The sequence below is a fragment of the Triturus cristatus genome, chromosome 4_1 (genome assembly GCF_964204655.1).
Source record: "Triturus cristatus chromosome 4_1, aTriCri1.1, whole genome shotgun sequence".
Classification (NCBI taxonomy): Eukaryota; Metazoa; Chordata; class Amphibia; order Caudata; family Salamandridae; genus Triturus; species Triturus cristatus.
Genome location: NC_140585.1, coordinates 931248938 through 931269430, shown reverse-complemented (window position 1 = coordinate 931269430; position 20493 = coordinate 931248938). Strand labels below are relative to the sequence as shown.

The following is a 20493-nucleotide window of genomic DNA, read 5'->3' as shown; positions in this document are numbered from 1 at the left end:
CCATCAGGTATACAGATCCGAAACTGGATCAGCGAATGATCGGTCCAAGTCTGGGGTAGAATATTAACCACCTCAGTTTCGTTGAGATCAGCAAACAGGAGATCCAGAATGTGCCCTCCTTGATGGGTAGGTTGCTGGACCAACTGATGCAGGCTATGACTCTCACAGGTTTCCATGAGATCTCTTAGGTGACCATCTAAGGCACCATTCTCCCACATGTTGAAATCCCCCAGGAGCAACATTCTTGAGTGAGTTAGTGACTGGGCCGCAATAACATCCAGGAGCGCTTGGTACTGTGTGTTGGAACTTGGGGGTCTGTAGCAGACCATCCCTGTAAGGAGCCTCCCTCTCTGTTCTTGAAGGGAGAAACCCAGTAGCTCGATACCCGCCACCTCATCCACCTCAAACGGGGCAAAGCCCCAGATATCCTTAAACATCACCCCGACCCCTCCACCCCGTCCAGTAACTCTGGGCTTATGAAAGATCTTATAGCCCTCCGGGCAAGCAAGCCCTAGTTCTACCGTGGAGTCGTTACTGCACCATGTCTCCGTGAGGAATAACACATCCAAGTGCAGATCCTCCACCATATTAAAGACTTCCTGATGATGTTTTGCCAAGGACCTGCAGTTAATCAGGCCACACTTTTAACACTGTATACTGCCATTTTAATGTACCGGAGATTCCCAGCCTGACAACGGGTAATGACTCAAGCATGTGGATATATACAAGATCCAATGTTGGAGAACTATAAAATCTATACAGATTATGTTAATATGGCTGGCGACACAATAAATGCCAAATTATGCAACATATCAGGCCACACAAACAAACACTTATAACTACCAGTCTCTTAACAAAATGACATTTGTGCTCCTAGTCCTACAATCAGTCGTTATGTGCCCCTCTTGTTGACAAGGGTGTAGTCCAGTGCATATACACACACCTTATACAAGAAGGACTTTGCAAGCTGTGGCACACATATGACCCCTCTTGCACCCAGGGGTTTTGCTCATCAAGACCTTGCAAGTGTAAAGGCCCATGCTCCCATTATAATCCACTGCTTTCTCTGATCCAGTTCCCTTTTCACAATGACTGCACAAAGTCGATAAACAAATCAAAAAGTGTGGATGGCATACTGATCTTCTGAAAGAAAGGAAAATTATAAAACACTCCAAGTAAAAGAGGACGAGGCAGCGTAATAGAGCCATCCATGAACCTAAACAAAAATATTATTCGTCATGGCTTGACCAAACCGAAGCTCAGCTCAGAAGCAGAGATCCAAAGCACATTTGTAGGATTTGAAGGACAATGAAAGGAAGGTCAATAATGCCATCTTATCTTTACATCATGAGTGGGGATACCACATAGGAGAGGAACATGCCTCTCATTTAAGAAATCATGTGACAACACATTGAGCTACTGGGGTCTTCAGAGGCCTGGCCACCATAGCAAGGGGCATGGTATGCCACAAAGGGAAATTGTAGCTCATTCATTTGAATCCCAGCAAAAATCGCTAAACATAAAATTACAACATTCTATAACCATTTTCTTTCCCCAACTCCCAGATAAAATGCAAACTACTGGAGACAGAGAATTTTCCTTGCGGTAGATGTCTTTTCATGAAAACCCCGTTTTCCAACACAGTCAAAGGAGCGCTCAGTCTGATCTTTCATTCAACTGGATCATTCTGCAATCTGCTGAGAGAACCTGCTTTCCCGTGTCTCTCATGATAGGATGCTACTGGACTGTCACTATCAGCAACAAAACCAAATCTGAATCACTAAGTTGCTCAGAGAGTGGATCAAAGTTCTCCCTACTTATTAAGAAAAAAACACTGCAGTAGTGTCAAGGAGTACATGACAACCTATCCACAGGGAGAGGAAGGAAGGCCTGCAGACTTGGCAAAATGGCATTTACCTTCAGTGGTTAAGCTATGTCCTTGAGAGATCATAGAAAACTAACCTGGAGGCTCCTACAACAGCACCCCCACCCAGAAATAACAACAGGAGACTAAGTCAAACTCTGGAAATAGGCCAGTGGAAGGAGGTTGGACTCGAATGCCCATCAATGAATAAACTAATACTTGACTGTGCACTGAGATCTATCTTCTTGGCTGGTAAATTGGGAGGTTTACCAGCCAAGAAAATGTCAGTGCACTGGTTCCGATTGTCAATGTGTAAGGCCTCCCGTATTGTGGGGTACCGTAAGGTACCTGGAGTAAACCCAAAGAAAGTTTCGCCTTTGGGAACAAGTTTGATTGTCAAAAGAACTTGAAGATTTTTGATTTCTTACAGGAGTCCTGGAAAAGAAGTTTGGAAGGTTCAGGAAATAACAGCTCAGAATACATTTGTGCACTCACTGGTCCCAAGTAATTAACATCCAAAAGAATAAGGATCACATGATCCAAGATAATTGCTGGAGCCTCTTGCATACCAGAGGGGAAGTCAGTCTGACTTCTTGGACAAACCGGTGGTTGCGGCAGAGGGGGATGTAGCCGACTTTGATTTGGAACAAACTCTGTGCCAGATGATTGCTACTTCTTTACTCAGTTGTATAGCCATTAACTCAAAGACTTGTGAAGGCCGGGAGCAACCTTGCCTTGCAGGTAGAAATGTCACAGCACTGAATGACTTAGTAGTCACTAACTTAACTACCCACTTTTCTAATACCTAATGCTCAGAAGAAACTCTGCCAGCTTGTTACGGTTTTACAAATTCTAAAGATCATACTCTCCTACAATAAAAGACACTACAGGATGCAGATGTATGGGAACAGCATGGGGTTTCAGCAAATGATATTATGCGGTCTAAGCAATAAATAGGCGAGATGTGGTAAATGCCAAACTGCCAAATAGATTAGTGGTTAAGCATGCATTGTTGGCGGTATTGCATGACGATCAATAGGGAGCACATTGACTGACATGCAAATTAGTGGGAAGCGCGCTGCCCCGCTTGAAAGTACACCGACTGTCTAAGACTACATTGTGTACACAAGTGAGCACATTCACCAGCCATTGCTGACTGGCCAACCAAGAGGGCAAACACTGGCCAGGGCTTCACCCACAATATTTTCTGGGAGCTTAAGCACATTGACCAGCCAGAGTTCACACCTGATAAAGGTTTCTTGATTCTGCAATGGCTTCAATGGCACCTGGAATTGGGAAGCTGGTGAAAATATTACAATTAATTGAAAAAAACAGGCCATGACAGAGATGATCATCTGCGGAAAGAAACTAGCATTGTTATTATTAATTACTGCAGCCTGATCCAAATTCACAGGGTAGGTTCTCAGAAATTTTTAATCCCCTAGACAAAGATTGTGACAATACGGAAATGGTTGGGACTAGAAGCTGTTAAAATGTTTGTGAGGGGTAAAATAAAAGTTCAACTAATAAACCTCCTTGTTAGGCAGGTTGGGTGGTATCATGTGAATGTACAATAATCTCAAGGCACCAAATCTTATCCACGGAGAAATAACTTTTTCCTTTACCAAAGCAGTATTTCAACATGCGAGAGTATCCACAATGAGCGGATGATCAAATTCATACCTTGTATATGCCTGAAAAATAAACATTGTGAAAGAAATAGGAATGATTAGCAATGAGTTTTAGGTCAAGTTCTGTCAGCTGCAAAGTAATGTAATTGAACGCACTGCATGAATGCAGTGCAAGTGTCCCTCTCTTGAAAGACTTTTCTGCAGCCTGTGGGGGAGGACAAACATTTGTTCAGATATTCTTAAGGAACTAGTCCTGGTAATGCATTAAAGAAGTGCTTGCCTGGCACCCAAAATATGTACTGGGCTTGCTTAATTGCAGCCAAGCTAGTATAGGAAAAAATAAAATTGATCAATGGGAAAAAGCAATGTTGACAATAACCTGTGACTACTCAATCTACTTACTTGAAGGCATGGCCGCTGTAGTGTTTGAGTGCTTGGCTTTGCTAACTGCACAGTGAACCAAAATAGCAACACTTCTGTGAGATGCTGGAGTGCAGATGAATGCATAGGTTCACCTGAAGACTGAATTTGTCAGGTTACACAAGATTCCAGTTCTATATCAGTGGTGACGTATAAAGCGGTTGGTATAAATAGTTACACCATATTCCAGTTCTACATCAGTAGTAGGGTATGAAGCAGGAGGCAACATAGGTTTACCCTTTCTTATAGCATAGTGCTCCATCTGATGGACTCTGTAGGAGTATAGATCCAAATCTACAGCCTGCGGTGGTGGATTCAGAAACAATGTTGTTAAAGCTGAAGGCAGCGCAAATGTGAGAACAGTCATTGAGGCCTTCAGCAATGGAGAGGCACAACCTCACATCAACGGAGAGTCTGGAGGGCTCCAAGAAGGGTCAGCGGGCGCCCGGGATGCTGTTATGCCAAAGGGAGCCCAGTACAAATCACTGATACAAGGTTTTAGTTTATGAGATTAAATGGAAGAAAAATAAGACAACACCCAGAATAGACTAGGTCGTGACACAAAACTCCTGGACTGGAAAGAGTATCTGTTATGATCTGGAGTGATGTGGCCACCCTACTCTCCATACTCCACAATCCTACGAACTATCTGCTGACAGCACCCATGATGTCCTGTGCTGCCTCCAAGTGCTGACCACATCACCTTCCATACCTCTTCATAAGAACTCTTTAATAAGACAACCAAAAACTCCCCTCTCAAAGAGTTCCAAAAAACTAAAATACTATATCTTACAACTTGAAAAAGCGGTGCCCTGTTCACTTGACACTGGTGTAAATAAATATATTGCACACTGGTACACCCAACAGCATTGTGTCTGTCTTCATCTACAATAATCAGGCAATTTGACGTTCTCTACTCATTTTCATATGTTCTCTTTGGATCAGTGTTAATCACCTAACCAACCACCTCTCATCCGATGTACTTTTTCATTTATTCATGCAATTTTAAAATTGCTCTGATTAAAACGCTGCAGTTGCTCTTTCTAAATAAAAAAAATATAGAACACCTTTATGCTAAGTCAGTGAAAATAGTAATGATCCAAGAACGTTAGATTTAGAGCAACTGTACTTATAAAAGCAGTCATTCTTTTATTACTATGTGCAACATTCCGCAGCACACTGTAGCTGATGTAAGAAAAACATCTCTCACAGAACCTAGGTAGAATGGCAATACTAAAGGAGACAATGCAAGGATGCATTTAAAGCCCCCTCCATGTTTTGGTTACATGGTGTTAGACCTGTCAGCCCTTTGGGTGGTCCCTCCTCATCATTATTTATTTTGTCCCACTTTTGCCTCAAACCCTGTTAGAATTTTTCCTTTTTGGGAACCACCAGACTTTTTCGTATTGATGCAGATTCAGGGAGCCATTTTATCTACCCCTGGAACTTCTGTCTGAGGGCCTGGAGCACAAAATGGTGGCCACCTGCGACATCATCAGAACCCACTGGAACCTACCAGCACCTTCCAGAACATTCCAGAACCCTGTGACAGTTGGAGGCGGTTTGGAATGTTGGGAAGCTAAGCCAGAGTTGACAGTTGGAGCTGGCAGTTGGCACCTGACTGGTGAAGAGAGAGCAGCAGAAACCTGAAGGAGGAAGGAGTGAGGCAGCAGGGGTGGAAACTTGTGCCTGGAGTGGGGTCCATAAACCCACCCTTGATACTAGTCCCTACTGACTGAGCCCAGCCTGGAGCCCTGTGTGGGAAAAAGCAAGAAAAACCATCTTAAGGACCTGGACAGCAGGAACAGGCCTTAGAAGTAAAGAAAAGCAAGAATCTGACCTGTTTATTGGTTTCCCTGGAGTCCGACGTCGAGAAGCCTGAGACCTGGAGCCCGAGGTGGAGAAGCGGCGCTGACTGGAAAGCAGACGTCGTACCCGGAGCCGCCAGAGGTCGAGAGAGGGCGCCGACGGAGGTCGTGGAGAGTACCAGAGGTCGAGGAGTAAGACACCTGAGGTCAAGTGAGCGGCGTCGACGGGGGAGTGAAGTCCGCCCTCCGGAGTCGCCGGAGACCGAGGTGAAGCGTGCCGGAGGTCGGGAGTGGAGATCGCACTCCGGAGTCGGCGGAACCTGAAGAGAATCGTGCCGGAGGTCGGGAGTGGAGGTCGCACTCCGGAGCCGGCGGAAGTCGACATCGAGCCAAGACAGCCCGACGTCATCGAACCGGAGGTCGACATCAAGCTGAGGCCGCCGACATCGAACCGGAGCTGCCCGAAGTCGACATCGAGCCAAGACAGCCCGACGTCATCGAACCGGAGGTCGACATCGAACCGGAACCGCCTACCGGCGTCGTCAAGAACTGACATTGCGCCGAGGCCGCCGACATCGAACCGGAACCGCCTCACGGCGTCGACACGACTCCAGCGGCGTCGGAGCTTCATAAAAAGGGCAGTAAGTGGAGTAGAGGGCGCCTAAGGCCCTGTGGAGCTCTAAGAGACCATCCTAAGGGATAAAGAGGTGTTAGAACCAGCCTGGAAGTGCCAGGGGTGGACTGAGACTGATACAGTGACCTGTGTGAGGGGTTGTGTAGTTTGGGAGAGCCAGATTCCTAGATTACCCTTGATCTACCTCAGTTTTAGCCTCAGCCTTACCCAAGCTAGGTGAGACACCCTCAGGCCATCCACCTAACCACAAGCTGTGACTGGGCCAAATCAGCCCATAGTATTTAAAATGTGATCTGATTTACAAGTGTCACTGTTGGCTTTTATTATTTATTGAGGGTACTGTATTTATTGTATTTATCTAAATTATTCTTGTAATGTATTTATTGTCCTGAGCTAACTTATTTCTGTACAGTATTTATTCCCTCACAGTATTTATTTGACCTGATCCTATTTATTGCACCTGTAAAGTGTTACTATTTATTTGACCTGCACTTTTTAAGGAGAAGCTTGTGTACCGTGATTGTATTATTATTTATTCAATCAGCAACTAAGAGAAAAAAAGATAAACACAGAGATATTTTCATAATTTTTAAGGTGTAGTGTCGTTTTTGGAACGGATGCACGCATGGTTATTGTGTGGGTATGACGTATGCTTAACACGGTGCCTGACCCCTAACCACTCGAGCCAAGCTACCACTGTGTATGTCTGGAAAGACCCCGTTACCACCACCCTTTCCGGGGTGGGAGTGGGGTTTTTCTAACATAATTGGTGTTCAGCGGCGGGATTGAGCTGTGCCTACGCATACTCGACAATAACTGTGGGTAGTCCATAGGCCTACACCTGGAGTTTTCTCAAAGCGGCCTTCCTAATTGTGAGTTTTTGTTTTTCCAAATTTACTCTGGTGGTGGGAGGAGGTATTATTAAAGGTACCCCCCTGCATTGCTTCCGTAAAAACCTGTCTTCTGTTCTGAGTGGGCAAAATGGAGTTTGTGCTAGAAGACCTGGAAACCTACACTGTGGCCCAACTCAGGGAGTTTTGTCAGCGGGAGGGGGTGTATTGTCCCCCAGGAGCAAAGAAGGGTGCACTCCAAACCAGCTTAAGGGCTTGGGGGGAGGCACGACGAGAAAGCAAGGCTGAGGAGGAGGACAGGGATAGAGAGCCCGACAGTGAGGGAGCTGGTTTGTACCAACCTGAGGTGGGGAACCTAGTAGCGGGGCCCAGAACCATTTCCAGGAAGGGCAGCAGTGCCTCTAGCGGTGGCTTGTCTGAAGTGGAGTTAACAGACCGGAGGGAGAAAAGACAGCTCACATGGGACTTAGCAAGGCTGGAGAAAGAGAAGGAGGAACAGAGGATGGCTCATGAGCTAAGGCTGAAAGAGATAGATCTTCAGATCCTAAGAGTCGGGGCACACACTGTTCCTAATGGTGGCAGCAAAGACCAAGAAAGAGAGTTCACTAGGGAACCCAAACCCTACCTGCCAAAGGACATAGTAGCTAGCTATGGAGTGGGCGACGATATTGCCAAGTGGCTAGCGGCCTATGAGGTCTCGTTAAGGGCCCATGGGGTTCCAGAGAAGTACTGGGGAGCGGGATTGTACAAGTACATGCCTCCAGCTGGTAGGGATGCATTATTGGCCCTAGAGGAGGATGAGCAGACCCACTACCCCACCATGAAGGTGGCGCTCATAAGGAAGTTTGGACTAACACCCGAAAAGTACAGACAGAAGTTCCGGGGTAGTCACAAATTGGGCACACAGAATTGGGTGGACTTCCTGGACTATGCAAAGAAGGCACTAGAGGGTTGGATTCAGGGCAGTGAAGTGAGGAACTACGAGGGGTTGTTTGATTTAGTACTGAAGGAACACCTGCTCGAAAAATGTTTCCCTGAACTGCGTCAACACCTGGTGGATAGCAAGCTGACCAATCCCCGGAAGCTTGCTGAGGAGGCGGACATTTGGGCTAGTACCCGGGTGTCCACAAGGGGGACTGGAGGGGATACTCAAAAGGCCGGACAGGGCGCCCCCCAGAAGAAAGAGGGAGGAGAAAAGAAAAAGGAGTTCTCCAAAGGCCCCCAAAATAACTTCCAAGGTAAGGGAACAGGATTCACCCCTAGGGCTAACCCACCCAGAAACCCTAATCCTGGCCAGAGTCAGCAGCCAAGGGTTGTCCATTGCTTCGAGTGCGGTGGCGTTGGACACTATAAGGGAGATGCGAAGTGCCCAAAACGACCACCCCCTCCCATTGGAGGAAAGACCCCCGGAGTAGCTAGTGCAGTGCTCGGGGAGGAGATGCCTTTAATTAAGGGAAGGGAGTGGGCGGGTGTCACTTTAGTGTCCCTGGGAGAACGGGAGATGGTTCCTAAGATCCAGGTGCCCGCAAATACCGCAAAGTATGGGCAGTGGGTCACCATCAATGGCCAAAGAGGGGAGGCTCTGAGAGACACAGGAGCCAGTATGACTATGGTACGTAGCCAACTGGTGTCTCCAGAGCAGGTAATTCCCGATGTACTCCACCCAGCCGCGATGGCTGACGGCAGAACAGGCCACTATCCAGTGGCCGAGGTTCCCTTAAATGGGAGGGGGTTGCAGGTTCACTTCGAGTTGCCGTAAGCCGTGCCGTGCCGTGCCAGTTGATTGTCTGCTGGGGAATGACATGGAGCACAATGCTTGGAAGGAGGTGGAATACCGGACTCATACTGAGATGCTGGGTACACCTGACTGGGCCTGTGTGAGCACAAGGACCGCGACTACCCGGAGAGGGAGTTCGTTTCGGCTGGAGCCTGGAACAAAGGCCCAGCCAGCTGCCAGTCAAGGGAAGAACCGAGGACAGGAGGAGCCTGCCTCGGCGTCCACACCCCGTAGGACGGATAGGCCACCGGAGGTGGTGGACCAGGAGTCTGCGGTGGGGGATGTTACCAAACTGGAGGACCTACCCATCCCGGCCGAGTGGCACGTGGAGGGAGGCCCGTCCAGGGAGGAATTCTGCCAGGGCCAGAGGGAGTGCCCTACCCTTGAGGGGCTGAGGCGTCAGGCCGAAGCCCAGGCAGCAGGGAACGTTGAAGGGAACTACAGTGTTTACTGGGAGGATGGCCTCCTCTACAGTGAACCCAAGGCACCCCTACATGGATCGTCACGAGCCTTGGTAGTCCCTCAACGTTATCGAGCCTTCCTTATGGAGTTGGCTCACGAGATCCCCTTGGCAGGACACCTGGGGCAAGACAAGACCTTCGCCCGTCTTGTCCCACACTTTTATTGGCCTCAAATGAAAGTGTCGTCCGATACCTACTGCCGGACATGTGTGTCTTGCCAAGCCAGTGGGAAAACAGGGGTGAAGCTGAAAGCTCCCCTGGAACCACTTCCTGTCGTTAGCACCCCCTTTGAAAGGGTGGGCATCGACATTGTGGGTCCGTTAGATCCGCCAACGTCAGCTGGTCACAGCTTTATCCTGGTTTTGGTGGATCATGCCACACGGTACCCAGAGGCAATACCTCTGAGGACCATAACAGCACCTGTTGTGGCTAGGGCCCTGATGGGAATCTTTACCCGAGTGGGTTTTCCCAAGGAAGTTGTTTCCGACAGGGGGACCAACTTCATGTCAGCGTACATGCGGGCCATGTGGAAGGAGTGTGGAGTGACCTACCGGTTCACCACTCCTTACCACCCCCAGACCAATGGTCTGGTGGAGAGGTTTAACAAAACCTTGAAGGGCATGATCAGAAGTCTGCCTGAAAGCCTGCGGAGGAAATGGGACGTCCTCCTACCCTGTTTACTCTTTTCTTACAGGGAAGTGCCACAGAAGGGAGTGGGTTTCAGCCCCTTCGAGCTTTTGTATGGGCACCCTGTACGTGGACCTCTCAACCTGGTGAGAGACGGATGGGAAAGAACTCCCAGAAAGCTTCCCCAGGACGTGGTGAGCTACATGCTGGCCTTCCGGAGCCAAATGGCTAAGTTGTGGAAGCAAGCTTCTGACAACTTGGAAGCCAGCCAAGCAGTGATGAAGGCGTGGTATGACCACAATGCTCACCCGGTGGAGTTGGAGCCTGGCCAGAAGGTGTGGGTGATCGAACCGGGAGAGCTTAGCGCCCTCCAGGATCGCTGGTCAGGACCCTTTGAGGTGTTGGAGAAGAAGGGTAAGGCTACCTACTTGGTGGATCTTAAGACCCCTCGTCAGCCCCTACGGGTGCTGCACGCCAACCGCCTCAAACCCCACCACGAGAGGCCCGAAGTCATCTTGATGATGGTGACTGACGGAGCAGAGGACGCGGAAAGCGAGCCTCTCCCCGATTTGTTTGCGTCTCAAGAGAAGGATGGGTCGGTGGAGGGAGTGATTCTCTCCCCATCTCTAACTCCTGAACAGCAGGAGGACTGCCGCCAGGTCCTGGGGCAGTACTCTTCGTTGTTCTCCCTTGTCCCGGGTAGGACTCACCTGTGCGTCCATGACGTGGACACAGGAGACAGCCCACCTGTGAAGTCCAAGATCTACCGGATGTCAGACAAGGTGAAGGCCAGCATTCACAGTGAAGTCACTAAGATGCTGGAGCTAGGAGTGATCGAACCTTCTAGCAGCCCCTGGTCCAGTCCGGTGGTGTTAGTACCAAAAGCTGCACCACCGGGTGCCCAACCGGAACTGAGGTTCTGTGTGGACTACCGGGGACTGAATTCAGTAACCAAAACTGATGCTCATCCGATCCCTAGGGCGGATGAATTGATTGACCGGCTGGGAGCTGCCCAATATCTAAGTACCTTTGACCTTACTTCTGGGTACTGGCAGATCTCTTTGACTGATGGAGCAAGGGAAAGGTCAGCCTTCTCCACGCCCAATGGCCACTACCAGTTCTGTGTGATGCCCTTTGGGCTCAAGAACGCACCTGCCACGTTTCAGCGCCTGGTAAACCAGATCCTCACCGGAATGGAGAGTTTCTCTGCTGCTTATCTGGATGACATAGCCGTCTTCAGTAACAGCTGGGAGGATCACTTGCGTCACCTGCAAGCTGTTCTCCAGGCCCTGAGTCAAGCTGGATTGACGATCAAGGCCAGCAAGTGCCAGATCGGGCAGGGGTCGGTAGTGTACCTTGGACACTTGGTGGGTAGGGGAGCGGTGCAACCCCTCCAGGCGAAGATCGAGGCCATCATGGCCTGGAAACCCCCCAAGACACAGACTGAGGTCCGAGCTTTTCTGGGCCTCACGGGATATTACCGCCGCTTCGTGAAGGGGTACGGTACCATTGTAGCCCCCCTCACGGAGCTCACGTCCAAGAAACAACCTCGACGGGTAGTCTGGACGGAGGCTTGTCAGCAGGCCTTTGTGAGACTGAAGAAAGCCATGTGCGAGGCCCCGGTCTTAAGGGCCCCAGACTTTTCCAAGGAGTTCATTGTCCAGACAGATGCATCAGAACATGGCATTGGGGCAGTATTATTGCAACTCAATGAAGAGGGTCTGGATCAACCCGTGGTCTTCCTATCCCGGAGACTACTTCCCAGGGAACAGAATAGGAGTGCAATAGAGCGTGAAGCCTTTGCAGTGGTATGGGCTCTGAAGAAGTTGCGGCCATACCTGTTTGGCTCGCACTTCCTGGTTCAGACCGACCACAGACCCCTTCGTTGGCTGATGCAGATGAAGGGGGAGAATCCCAAGTTGTTGAGGTGGTCTATTTCCCTACAGGGAATGGACTTTCAGGTGGAACATCGGCCTGGAGTGGACCACGCCAATGCAGACGGTCTCTCAAGGTATTTCCGCCTTAGTGAGGAGAACTCCCAAGGGGTTGGGTAGCTCTCCCCACTTTCAGCTGGGGGGGGGGGGGGAACGCGTGTTAGACCTGTCAGCCCTTTGGGTGGTCCCTCCTCATCATTATTTATTTTGTCCCACTTTTGCCTCAAACCCTGTTAGAATTTTTCCTTTTTGGGAACCACCAGACTTTTTCGTATTGATGCAGATTCAGGGAGCCATTTTATCTACCCCTGGAACTTCTGTCTGAGGGCCTGGAGCACAAAATGGTGGCCACCTGTGACATCATCAGAACCCACTGGAACCTACCAGCACCTTCCAGAACATTCCAGAACCCTGTGACAGTTGGAGGCGGTTTGGAATGTTGGGAAGCTAAGCCAGAGTTGACAGTTGGAGCTGGCAGTTGGCACCTGACTGGTGAAGAGAGAGCAGCAGAAACCTGAAGGAGGAAGGAGTGAGGCAGCAGGGGTGGAAACTTGTGCCTGGAGTGGGGTCCATAAACCCACCCTTGATACTAGTCCCTACTGACTGAGCCCAGCCTGGAGCCCTGTGTGGGAAAAAGCAAGAAAAACCATCTTAAGGACCTGGACAGCAGGAACAGGCCTTAGAAGTAAAGAAAAGCAAGAATCTGACCTGTTTATTGGTTTCCCTGGAGTCCGACGTCGAGAAGCCAGAGACCTGGAGCCCGAGGTGGAGAAGCGGCGCTGACTGGAAAGCAGACGTCGTACCCGGAGCCGCCAGAGGTCGAGAGAGGGCGCCGACGGAGGTCGTGGAGAGTACCAGAGGTCGAGGAGTAAGACACCTGAGGTCAAGTGAGCGGCGTCGACGGGGGAGTGAAGTCCGCCCTCCGGAGTCGCCGGAGACCGAGGTGAAGCGTGCCGGAGGTCGGGAGTGGAGATCGCACTCCGGAGTCGCCGGAACCTGAAGAGAATAGTGCCGGAGGTCGGGAGTGGAGGTCGCACTCCGAAGTCGGCGGAACCTGAAGAGAATCGTGCCGGAGGTCGGGAGTGGAGGTCGCACTCCGGAGCCGGCGGAAGTCGACATCGAGCAAAGACAGCCCGACGTCATCGAACCGGAGGTCGACATCGAGCCGAGGCCGCCGACATCGAACCGGAACCGCCTACCGGCGTCGTCAAGAACTGACATTGCGCCGAGGCCGCCGACATCGAACCGGAACCGCCTCACGGCGTCGACACGACTCCAGCGGCGTCGGAGCTTCATAAAAAGGGCAGTAAGTGGAGTAGAGGGCGCCTAAGGCCCTGTGGAGCTCTAAGAGACCATCCTAAGGGATAAAGAGGTGTTAGAACCAGCCTGGAAGTGCCAGGGGTGGACTGAGACTGATACAGTGACCTGTGTGAGGGGTTGTGTAGTTTGGGAGAGCCAGATTCCTAGATTACCCTTGATCTACCTCAGTTTTAGCCTCAGCCTTACCCAAGCTAGGTGAGACACCCTCAGGCCATCCACCTAACCACAAGCTGTGACTGGGCCAAATCAGCCCATAGTATTTAAAATGTGATCTGATTTACAAGTGTCACTGTTGGCTTTTATTATTTATTGAGGGTACTGTATTTATTGTATTTATCTAAATTATTCTTGTAATGTATTTATTGTCCTGAGCTAACTTATTTCTGTACAGTATTTATTCCCTCACAGTATTTATTTGACCTGATCCTATTTATTGCACCTGTAAAGTGTTACTATTTATTTGACCTGCACTTTTTAAGGAGAAGCTTGTGTACCGTGATTGTATTATTATTTATTCAATCAGCAACTAAGAGAAAAAAAGATAAACACAGAGATATTTTCATAATTTTTAAGGTGTAGTGTCGTTTTTGGAACGGATGCACGCATGGTTATTGTGTGGGTATGACGTATGCTTAACACGGTGCCTGACCCCTGACCACTCGAGCCAAGCTACCACTGTGTATGTCTGGAAAGACCCCGTTACCACCACCCTTTCCGGGGTGGGAGTGGGGTTTTTCTAACACATGGTTATGTTTATTAGTATGGCACCTGACAATCTAGCACGATATAAACCATATATGAACTCCCAGAGGGCGATATGGTATTAATATCACTGATGAGGCAAGGGAGACGATCATGACATATTCCAACACTCACTGTTATTAAAAAACACATATATTCCATCCTAAGAAAAAGGAATTAAATAACAGGGTTTGAACATATGTACATGGAAAACAATAGATCTCCACCTGTTGGACATCAATGTCTAAAGAGCTGCTTGGTCTCTGTTGAATAAACCTTTGGAAGGCAGAACGTGATGCGGTATCTATAGTCAGCACTTCAAGCTACTGCACTACAGAAGGGGGCGGATGCCAGGGGCGGCTCCTCCATAGCATCAATCCACCACCCGGCTCTGCCACCAATTGGTTTACCTTTGATAGCTTTTACATGAAAACAAAGATGCCCATGGATTGTTTGTTTGTATGCATGTAAAAGCTGTAATGTCATGTTGCCAGCAGAGGAGGGCTCTACTGGCGGAACTGCACATGTGTCAGGCAGTGGGTGTTTCTCCTAGACACTATAAATATCTAACATGCTGCACTAACTTGAAACAGTTTAGCATATCAGATAATGGAGCTTCCGGCCTGGTCAATCATGCGCCCTTTAGCATGATAAAGTCGAAATAGAGAAAAAGGGTCTACCTCCAACTCTATCCTGACTTCTGATAGGCTAGAAGCTCGTGAAACTGGTTCTGGTGTTCTTCTGATAGGGTAGAAAGAAGCTCGTGAAACTGGATATGGTGTTCTGACGGAGGTACGAGATTGGGAAGTCGGGAATCCTTGACTATGCAGATAAAGAGCATGCAAGTTCTTATCGAAGAGGACTTCCCCAGGTAAGTTTAGGGGGGGAGGAGGAGAAGAGAGAGAGAAAACATATGCTAGAGACTGCATGTACATGTCTTTGTATGTGTGCTTGGGACTGTATGTGTGTTTGCATGTATGAAAGAGTGTTAAGTGTATGCTTGTGTGAGTAGGGTGGTATCCTTGCTGTGTATTACCTTTGTTGGCTCTTGGACCTCTGTATGCAGCACAGCGTGACATGACATGCATTTATATAGTGCTTATTACCCCTGAGGAGGCATCTAAGCGCTTTTTCTGTGCGTAGCACGCTACTCCGGAACCCAAAAAGGATTAGTGGTGAATTAGTATAGTGAAATATGTAAGCAATTTGAGTGGTGGATATGTTAGTCACTTATTTGGATTCAGAAGGATAGTGGAGGGATAGAAGAGGGAAAAGGTTTGCATTTATAGAATGCTTGCTACCCCTCATGGGGTGTCAAAGTGCTTTTTCAGCGTGTAGCACGCTACTCCGGAACCCATACAGGATTAGTGGTAAATTAGTATAGTAAAATGTGAAAGTAATTTGAGTGGGGGATATGTTAGTCACTTATTTGGACTCAGAAGGATAGCGGAGAGGGATACAAGAGGGAAAAAGGTTTGCAGTCAGTCATTGGTCATTAAGGTAGTTCTAGAACCCATTTTAAGGAGCTTCCTTCTCATATTTACGGTTTAATATATGTACTGTTAAGTAGAAATATACCCTATTTAGTTGATTCTACTAATTTTTCTACCAGTCGGGACATTAAAATACTGTCTATGCTGGTATAAAACCACCTGTTTTCATGTTATCATTGCCTCTGTTTTTGTTTACTTAAATTTTCAGTCAGAGAGCAAAAAACAGCTCGAGAACACAATATAATGTGTTTTCTGTTTATATTAACTGTTTTATGTTTGTACTGATAAGGGGACTAAACACAATCTTTTACCACTTTTTGAACCGGCCTGGACACTAAAATACTGGCCACCCTGGTATAAAACTGATCTGGTGGTAGACCTACATTAGGCCTGGGCCCAGGTCAGAGTCCACTGTATGAGCCAAATGGAAAGAGTTGCTGCACAGAGACCTTATGGTCCAGTCCGGTTCCTACACTGGTGGTAGCAGTGAATGCATACTAACAATAAATCATGCACTACTAAGATGAACTGGCCTGCCCTGATCTGCATCACATGAGCATGTAGAACCACTTCTGGCACATTTTATCATTCGCAGGTTTTGGGCTAAGACCAAGTATAAATGGCACAGAGCGCAAAGATTCATTTTTTTGGTCCTCTTGTTCATACTATAGCTACCCATTGTGTGTATTGTTTGTGAGCCTGTATGTAGCTTGCACCTGTTCAGTGCCTTCAGTGTATGGTCATGCTTACACATCCATGCATCCATTCCATCTATCCAGTTTAAAGGCATCTGAGGACCGTCCTTCCAACATTCAACACTTGCCACCTAAAATTCAGCAAAGTTTGTAGGCATTTAAGGGTGTATAATATTGTTTTCCAAACATCGTTTCAGCAGTCCCCCAACATGGTAGTGCCAGTGATGCCCACGGCCAGTGCCTACCCTCCTGCAGCAGATATGTAGCCGTGTGGAGAATGGGCACTCTACTCTGCTCGATGGATACGCGGGAGACAAGAGGTCTCGGGTCAGTGACATTCAGCAGCAGTGCCTTCCATTACCACCTCCCGGGCTGGAGTATGGTGGCAGGCCAGTAGTGGTGAGCAGCAGAGGCCTTACCTTCCAGACTGCCTTCCCTCCAAAGGCACAGAGGCCAGAGGACAATGTGCCTGTCGCCAGCTGCACTGCACTCTGTAGCGGGACAGGGAGTGGTGTCTCAGTCAGTGCGGTCTCCCTGGCTGCTGCAGCCTGCCCTTTCGATGCTTCCCTTGCTTAACCTCCTCAAACGCACAGGGACTCTCTACACGCTGCAGCAAGAAAGCACCTTTCACTCTCTGACCCTGACTGGACTTTGCTCTAGGCTTGAGTGAGGTGGTAAACAGTCCTGGTGAATGGATGAAGCCTCATATCTACAGACCCCCTTCCCCACCCGGGACTGCTTGAACCAGAGGAAGACCGCGCCTGCACTGCCCCAACCTGGACACTTCCATTGATGATTTGGTCACCATCAGTTTGATTTCCCAGGTTGCTGCAGACTGCTCCTTCCTCTCCTTGGCCTTTAAACCACCCACCCATGGTGCCCCTTCACACTGTAGCAGGAAAGCGTCTTTCCTATCAGACCCTGATGGACTGGCTGTTTCCCTGGCTAGGAGTGCTGCTGCAGCCTGATCTGTGCCTGTGTGCATGCAGGGAGAACAATGTTATGTTATGGAAACTTTCTAAAGCGCACACCATCAGGTCTCTTGGCGCTGGGTTTTTGAAGTCACCGGTTTAGAAAGTCCGTGTCTAACTGTAAGCTTGGGTAAAAAGCCAGGTCTTCCGCTTTTTTCTTAAACGCATGTGCCTGTGTGAGGGCAGAGCGAGGGGGTGTATTTGCAAGTGCAGGACGAGCGATGTACCTATGTGAATGCAGTGGGCATGTGTGAGTGAAAGGTCAGTGCTGTTTCTGAGTGATCAGGTAGAGCAGTGTTGCTGTGTGGGAGCAGAGTTAGTGGTGTCTGTGTGAGTGATGGGCCTTTGTAAGCGCAAGGTAAGCTGTGTGCCCGTGTGAGTGCATGTAAAGCTGGGCAAGTGCAGGGTAAGCTGGGCAAGTGCAGAGAGATCAGTGTTGCTGTATGAGAGTGGGCTGAGCTGTGCGCCTGAGTGAGGACAGAGAGAGCAGAGTGAGTGCAGGGTGAGTCTTGAGACTGTGTGTGCAGTGTGGTGAGTGCAAGACGGTACATTTGAATCCTTTTAAAAAAAATATCTGGAGTACGTTTTTTTAAATTGTATTTCGTAAAATGCACAATTCACACCCAGATGAGAGAAGTTCCCTTGCACCGTCTCTTTTAACTCAGGCTTGCTCTTGGGCTGTATTAACCAGTGCATTAGACTCAGGCCAGACCATTTTGCCTCACAGCTTTTAAAATCCACCAGCTGCCACTGGTGAGGCCTATATAAAGGCAGCCATGGAATGTGAGAAGGAGGCAGGTTTCACTTGAGGTGTGTAGGTGCTGGAAAGGAAGGTGGATATTGTAGCAGTTTATGCAATACCATGATTTACCCCCATTACAGCTGCCAAGGAGCCTGTATAACAATGGTGTCAAGGTTCCCAAGTAGGGGTGCACAGGCGTCTCTGCTTGCATTACCTGCTGTTCTCGGTTTGGATAGTTTTCCAAGCTGGCTTTGTAGAAAGGCCATTTGTCATAGGTGTAATCGTAAACCCACTCGCAAAAGTGATTGCCAATATCAAATCCCCTGGAGACAAAAAGGAAAGAAAATACACAAGGTTCAGTACCAGACACAGTCTCTGAATGTGACCAACCTAAAAATCTGATCCACCTATAAACAAGCACTGTAAGCAGCTTCACAAACACATCTCAAGAACACAAACCTCATGGAACAGTGCCCACCATGAGCTATTGTGAAACAATAACTAACATCATAAACCAGGGTGTGGCCAGATTTCATTATGGTCTGTCTCGCAATCAGAAACCAACTAATACCCAGGCATTAGCGCTCTAACCCAATGCTCCATCTGAAGGTTAATATCCATCTCAACCTAGACAGACTGCAGCCTTCTCTATGATGTCTCAAGAAAACTTACTGAAATGAAAATAGGATTTGTAGAATGCACTCATACCCGGAGGTGTCTATGCGCTAATGTCAGAGAAGGTAAACTGCTTACGGGAAACAAATTAATAGTTATTGGGTGAAAAGCCAAGTTTTGAGGGCGTTGTTGAAAGCTAATAGATCCGTTTTTCTTTTCAGGTCCAAGGGGAGAAAGTTCCAGAGTCTGGTTGTGCCCACAACTTAGCTTCTTCCGCCCCAGTAGGGCTTTTTGAATTTAAGAACTATGGGGCAGAACGAGGTGGTTTAGATGGTATGTACCCTTGGAAGCTTTGCCTGAACTAAGCATGGCCAGTGCCATTGTGTGGCTAAAGGCAATGCAAATGGCTTTAAAATCAATGTGCTTCTTGATTGGAAGCCAATAAAAAAGATTCAGCGCAGAGGAGACAGACTTATATTTGGGAATGCCTAAAAGTATGCAGGCAGTGGCATTCTGTAGGATCTGGATCTTGGAGAGGCTTTTTTTCTGGATGTTGATAATTAGGGCGTTACAGTAGTCAACTTAGATAGTACAAGCAGAATAAAAGGAAAGATTTTTCTGAGAAGTTTCGAAGTAAAGAAAGTTGCAGAAGTGATAGTGCCGACTTGGTCCTCGAAGGAGAGTTTGCTGTCAAAAACTAAACCCAAGCTTTTCACCTTATTAACAGGTGTAGGAAGCGAGCCAAGTTCCTGCGGCCACCAGGTTGGGGACCAAGATAACATTCACAGTATCATTTGTCCTACACAACCTGGATCTCGAGGTACTCATCAAGTAAGCTCACATAGGTCACCCCCTCTCGAAATAACTTACTAAGCCAGCTTGTTTGCAAAGCTGCATCATGTGACTCTATTCAATATCTTCAACTAAAGTGATCACTGCTAAAAGGGAGTGGGGTGGCTGAAGAAGACACAATGGACTGATATCACCCCGTTCTCTGCATACCATTTAAAAGGTACGTTCAGTCACAGCTGGCTTAGATTACCTTGAATGGTCAAAAGCACAGATTTTATGCATAAAGAAGCAGTTTTGGGATGTTACTGTGGACCCACAATCACACACCTGTAGTTGTAGCTGCTATACTCAAAGTCGATCAGCATCAGCTTGTCTATGGAACTTGGGTTGCGATTTGACAAAAGAAGAATGTTACCTGAAAAATGAGTGTAAAAGAGGGGATAAGGAAAGAACCAGGAAAAGTCTGATAACAATTCGGAAACTTTGACCACCGGAGATTTCATATTCACAACATAACCCTGCGAGCAAAGCAGCAACTATCATCCAAGGACAGACTTTAGAAATGTATATTAGAGCACTACAAGGAGCCAAATAAACTCATACACATACTAACAACCTACAACAGTTGTTTCACCTCGCACAGAGCTTAAAGTCACCAGGCATTTCTCCAAACTTACAGCATTGCATGAAAGCACTGCACTACACATTTACTTCACTAGCTGAACAAATAATGGTGAAACGCTGCTGCTACCTTCCTGCACATCATTGTGACAGAAGACTACCGGCGAGGGTGTGGACTCCAGTAGGTTCCTACAGTGAAGAAAAAGATAGTGTTATGCAACTTGGAGGTGCACGGACACGCTGAGCCCTTGTGACGGACACGTTTGTGAGCATTACTCAATGGCAGGTACGGTGAACTAGTTCACATATGAATACACAACAGGGGTTTTGAGCAACAGTGTGGGAGAGTACACCTCTGACATAGTCATGGAAGAAAACAGATCTTTGTGTTGATCGCTGTTGAGATGGTAAATGAAATTATGAATACATTTTTAACAACTTAAGCAGAAAAGGACAAAGCCACATCAATCCAAACAAAGTCTGCTGACATTGAAGT

General features: G+C 48.0%; 1 protein-coding gene across 1 annotated transcript in view; it reads right to left on the bottom strand.

The window, feature by feature from the left end:
• The window catches only part of CHKB (choline kinase beta), a 77371-nt gene that overhangs the window by 12267 nt on the left and 44611 nt on the right, over window positions 1–20493 (bottom strand). Inside the window, exons 6-8 of the mRNA XM_085653777.1 lie at window positions 20128–20186; window positions 19704–19791; window positions 18184–18292 (exon numbers count right to left, since the gene is read on the bottom strand). Of these exons, the coding sequence (XP_085509903.1) occupies window positions 18184–18292; window positions 19704–19791; window positions 20128–20186 (256 nt within the window). The remainder of the gene's footprint in view (window positions 1–18183; window positions 18293–19703; window positions 19792–20127; window positions 20187–20493) is intronic.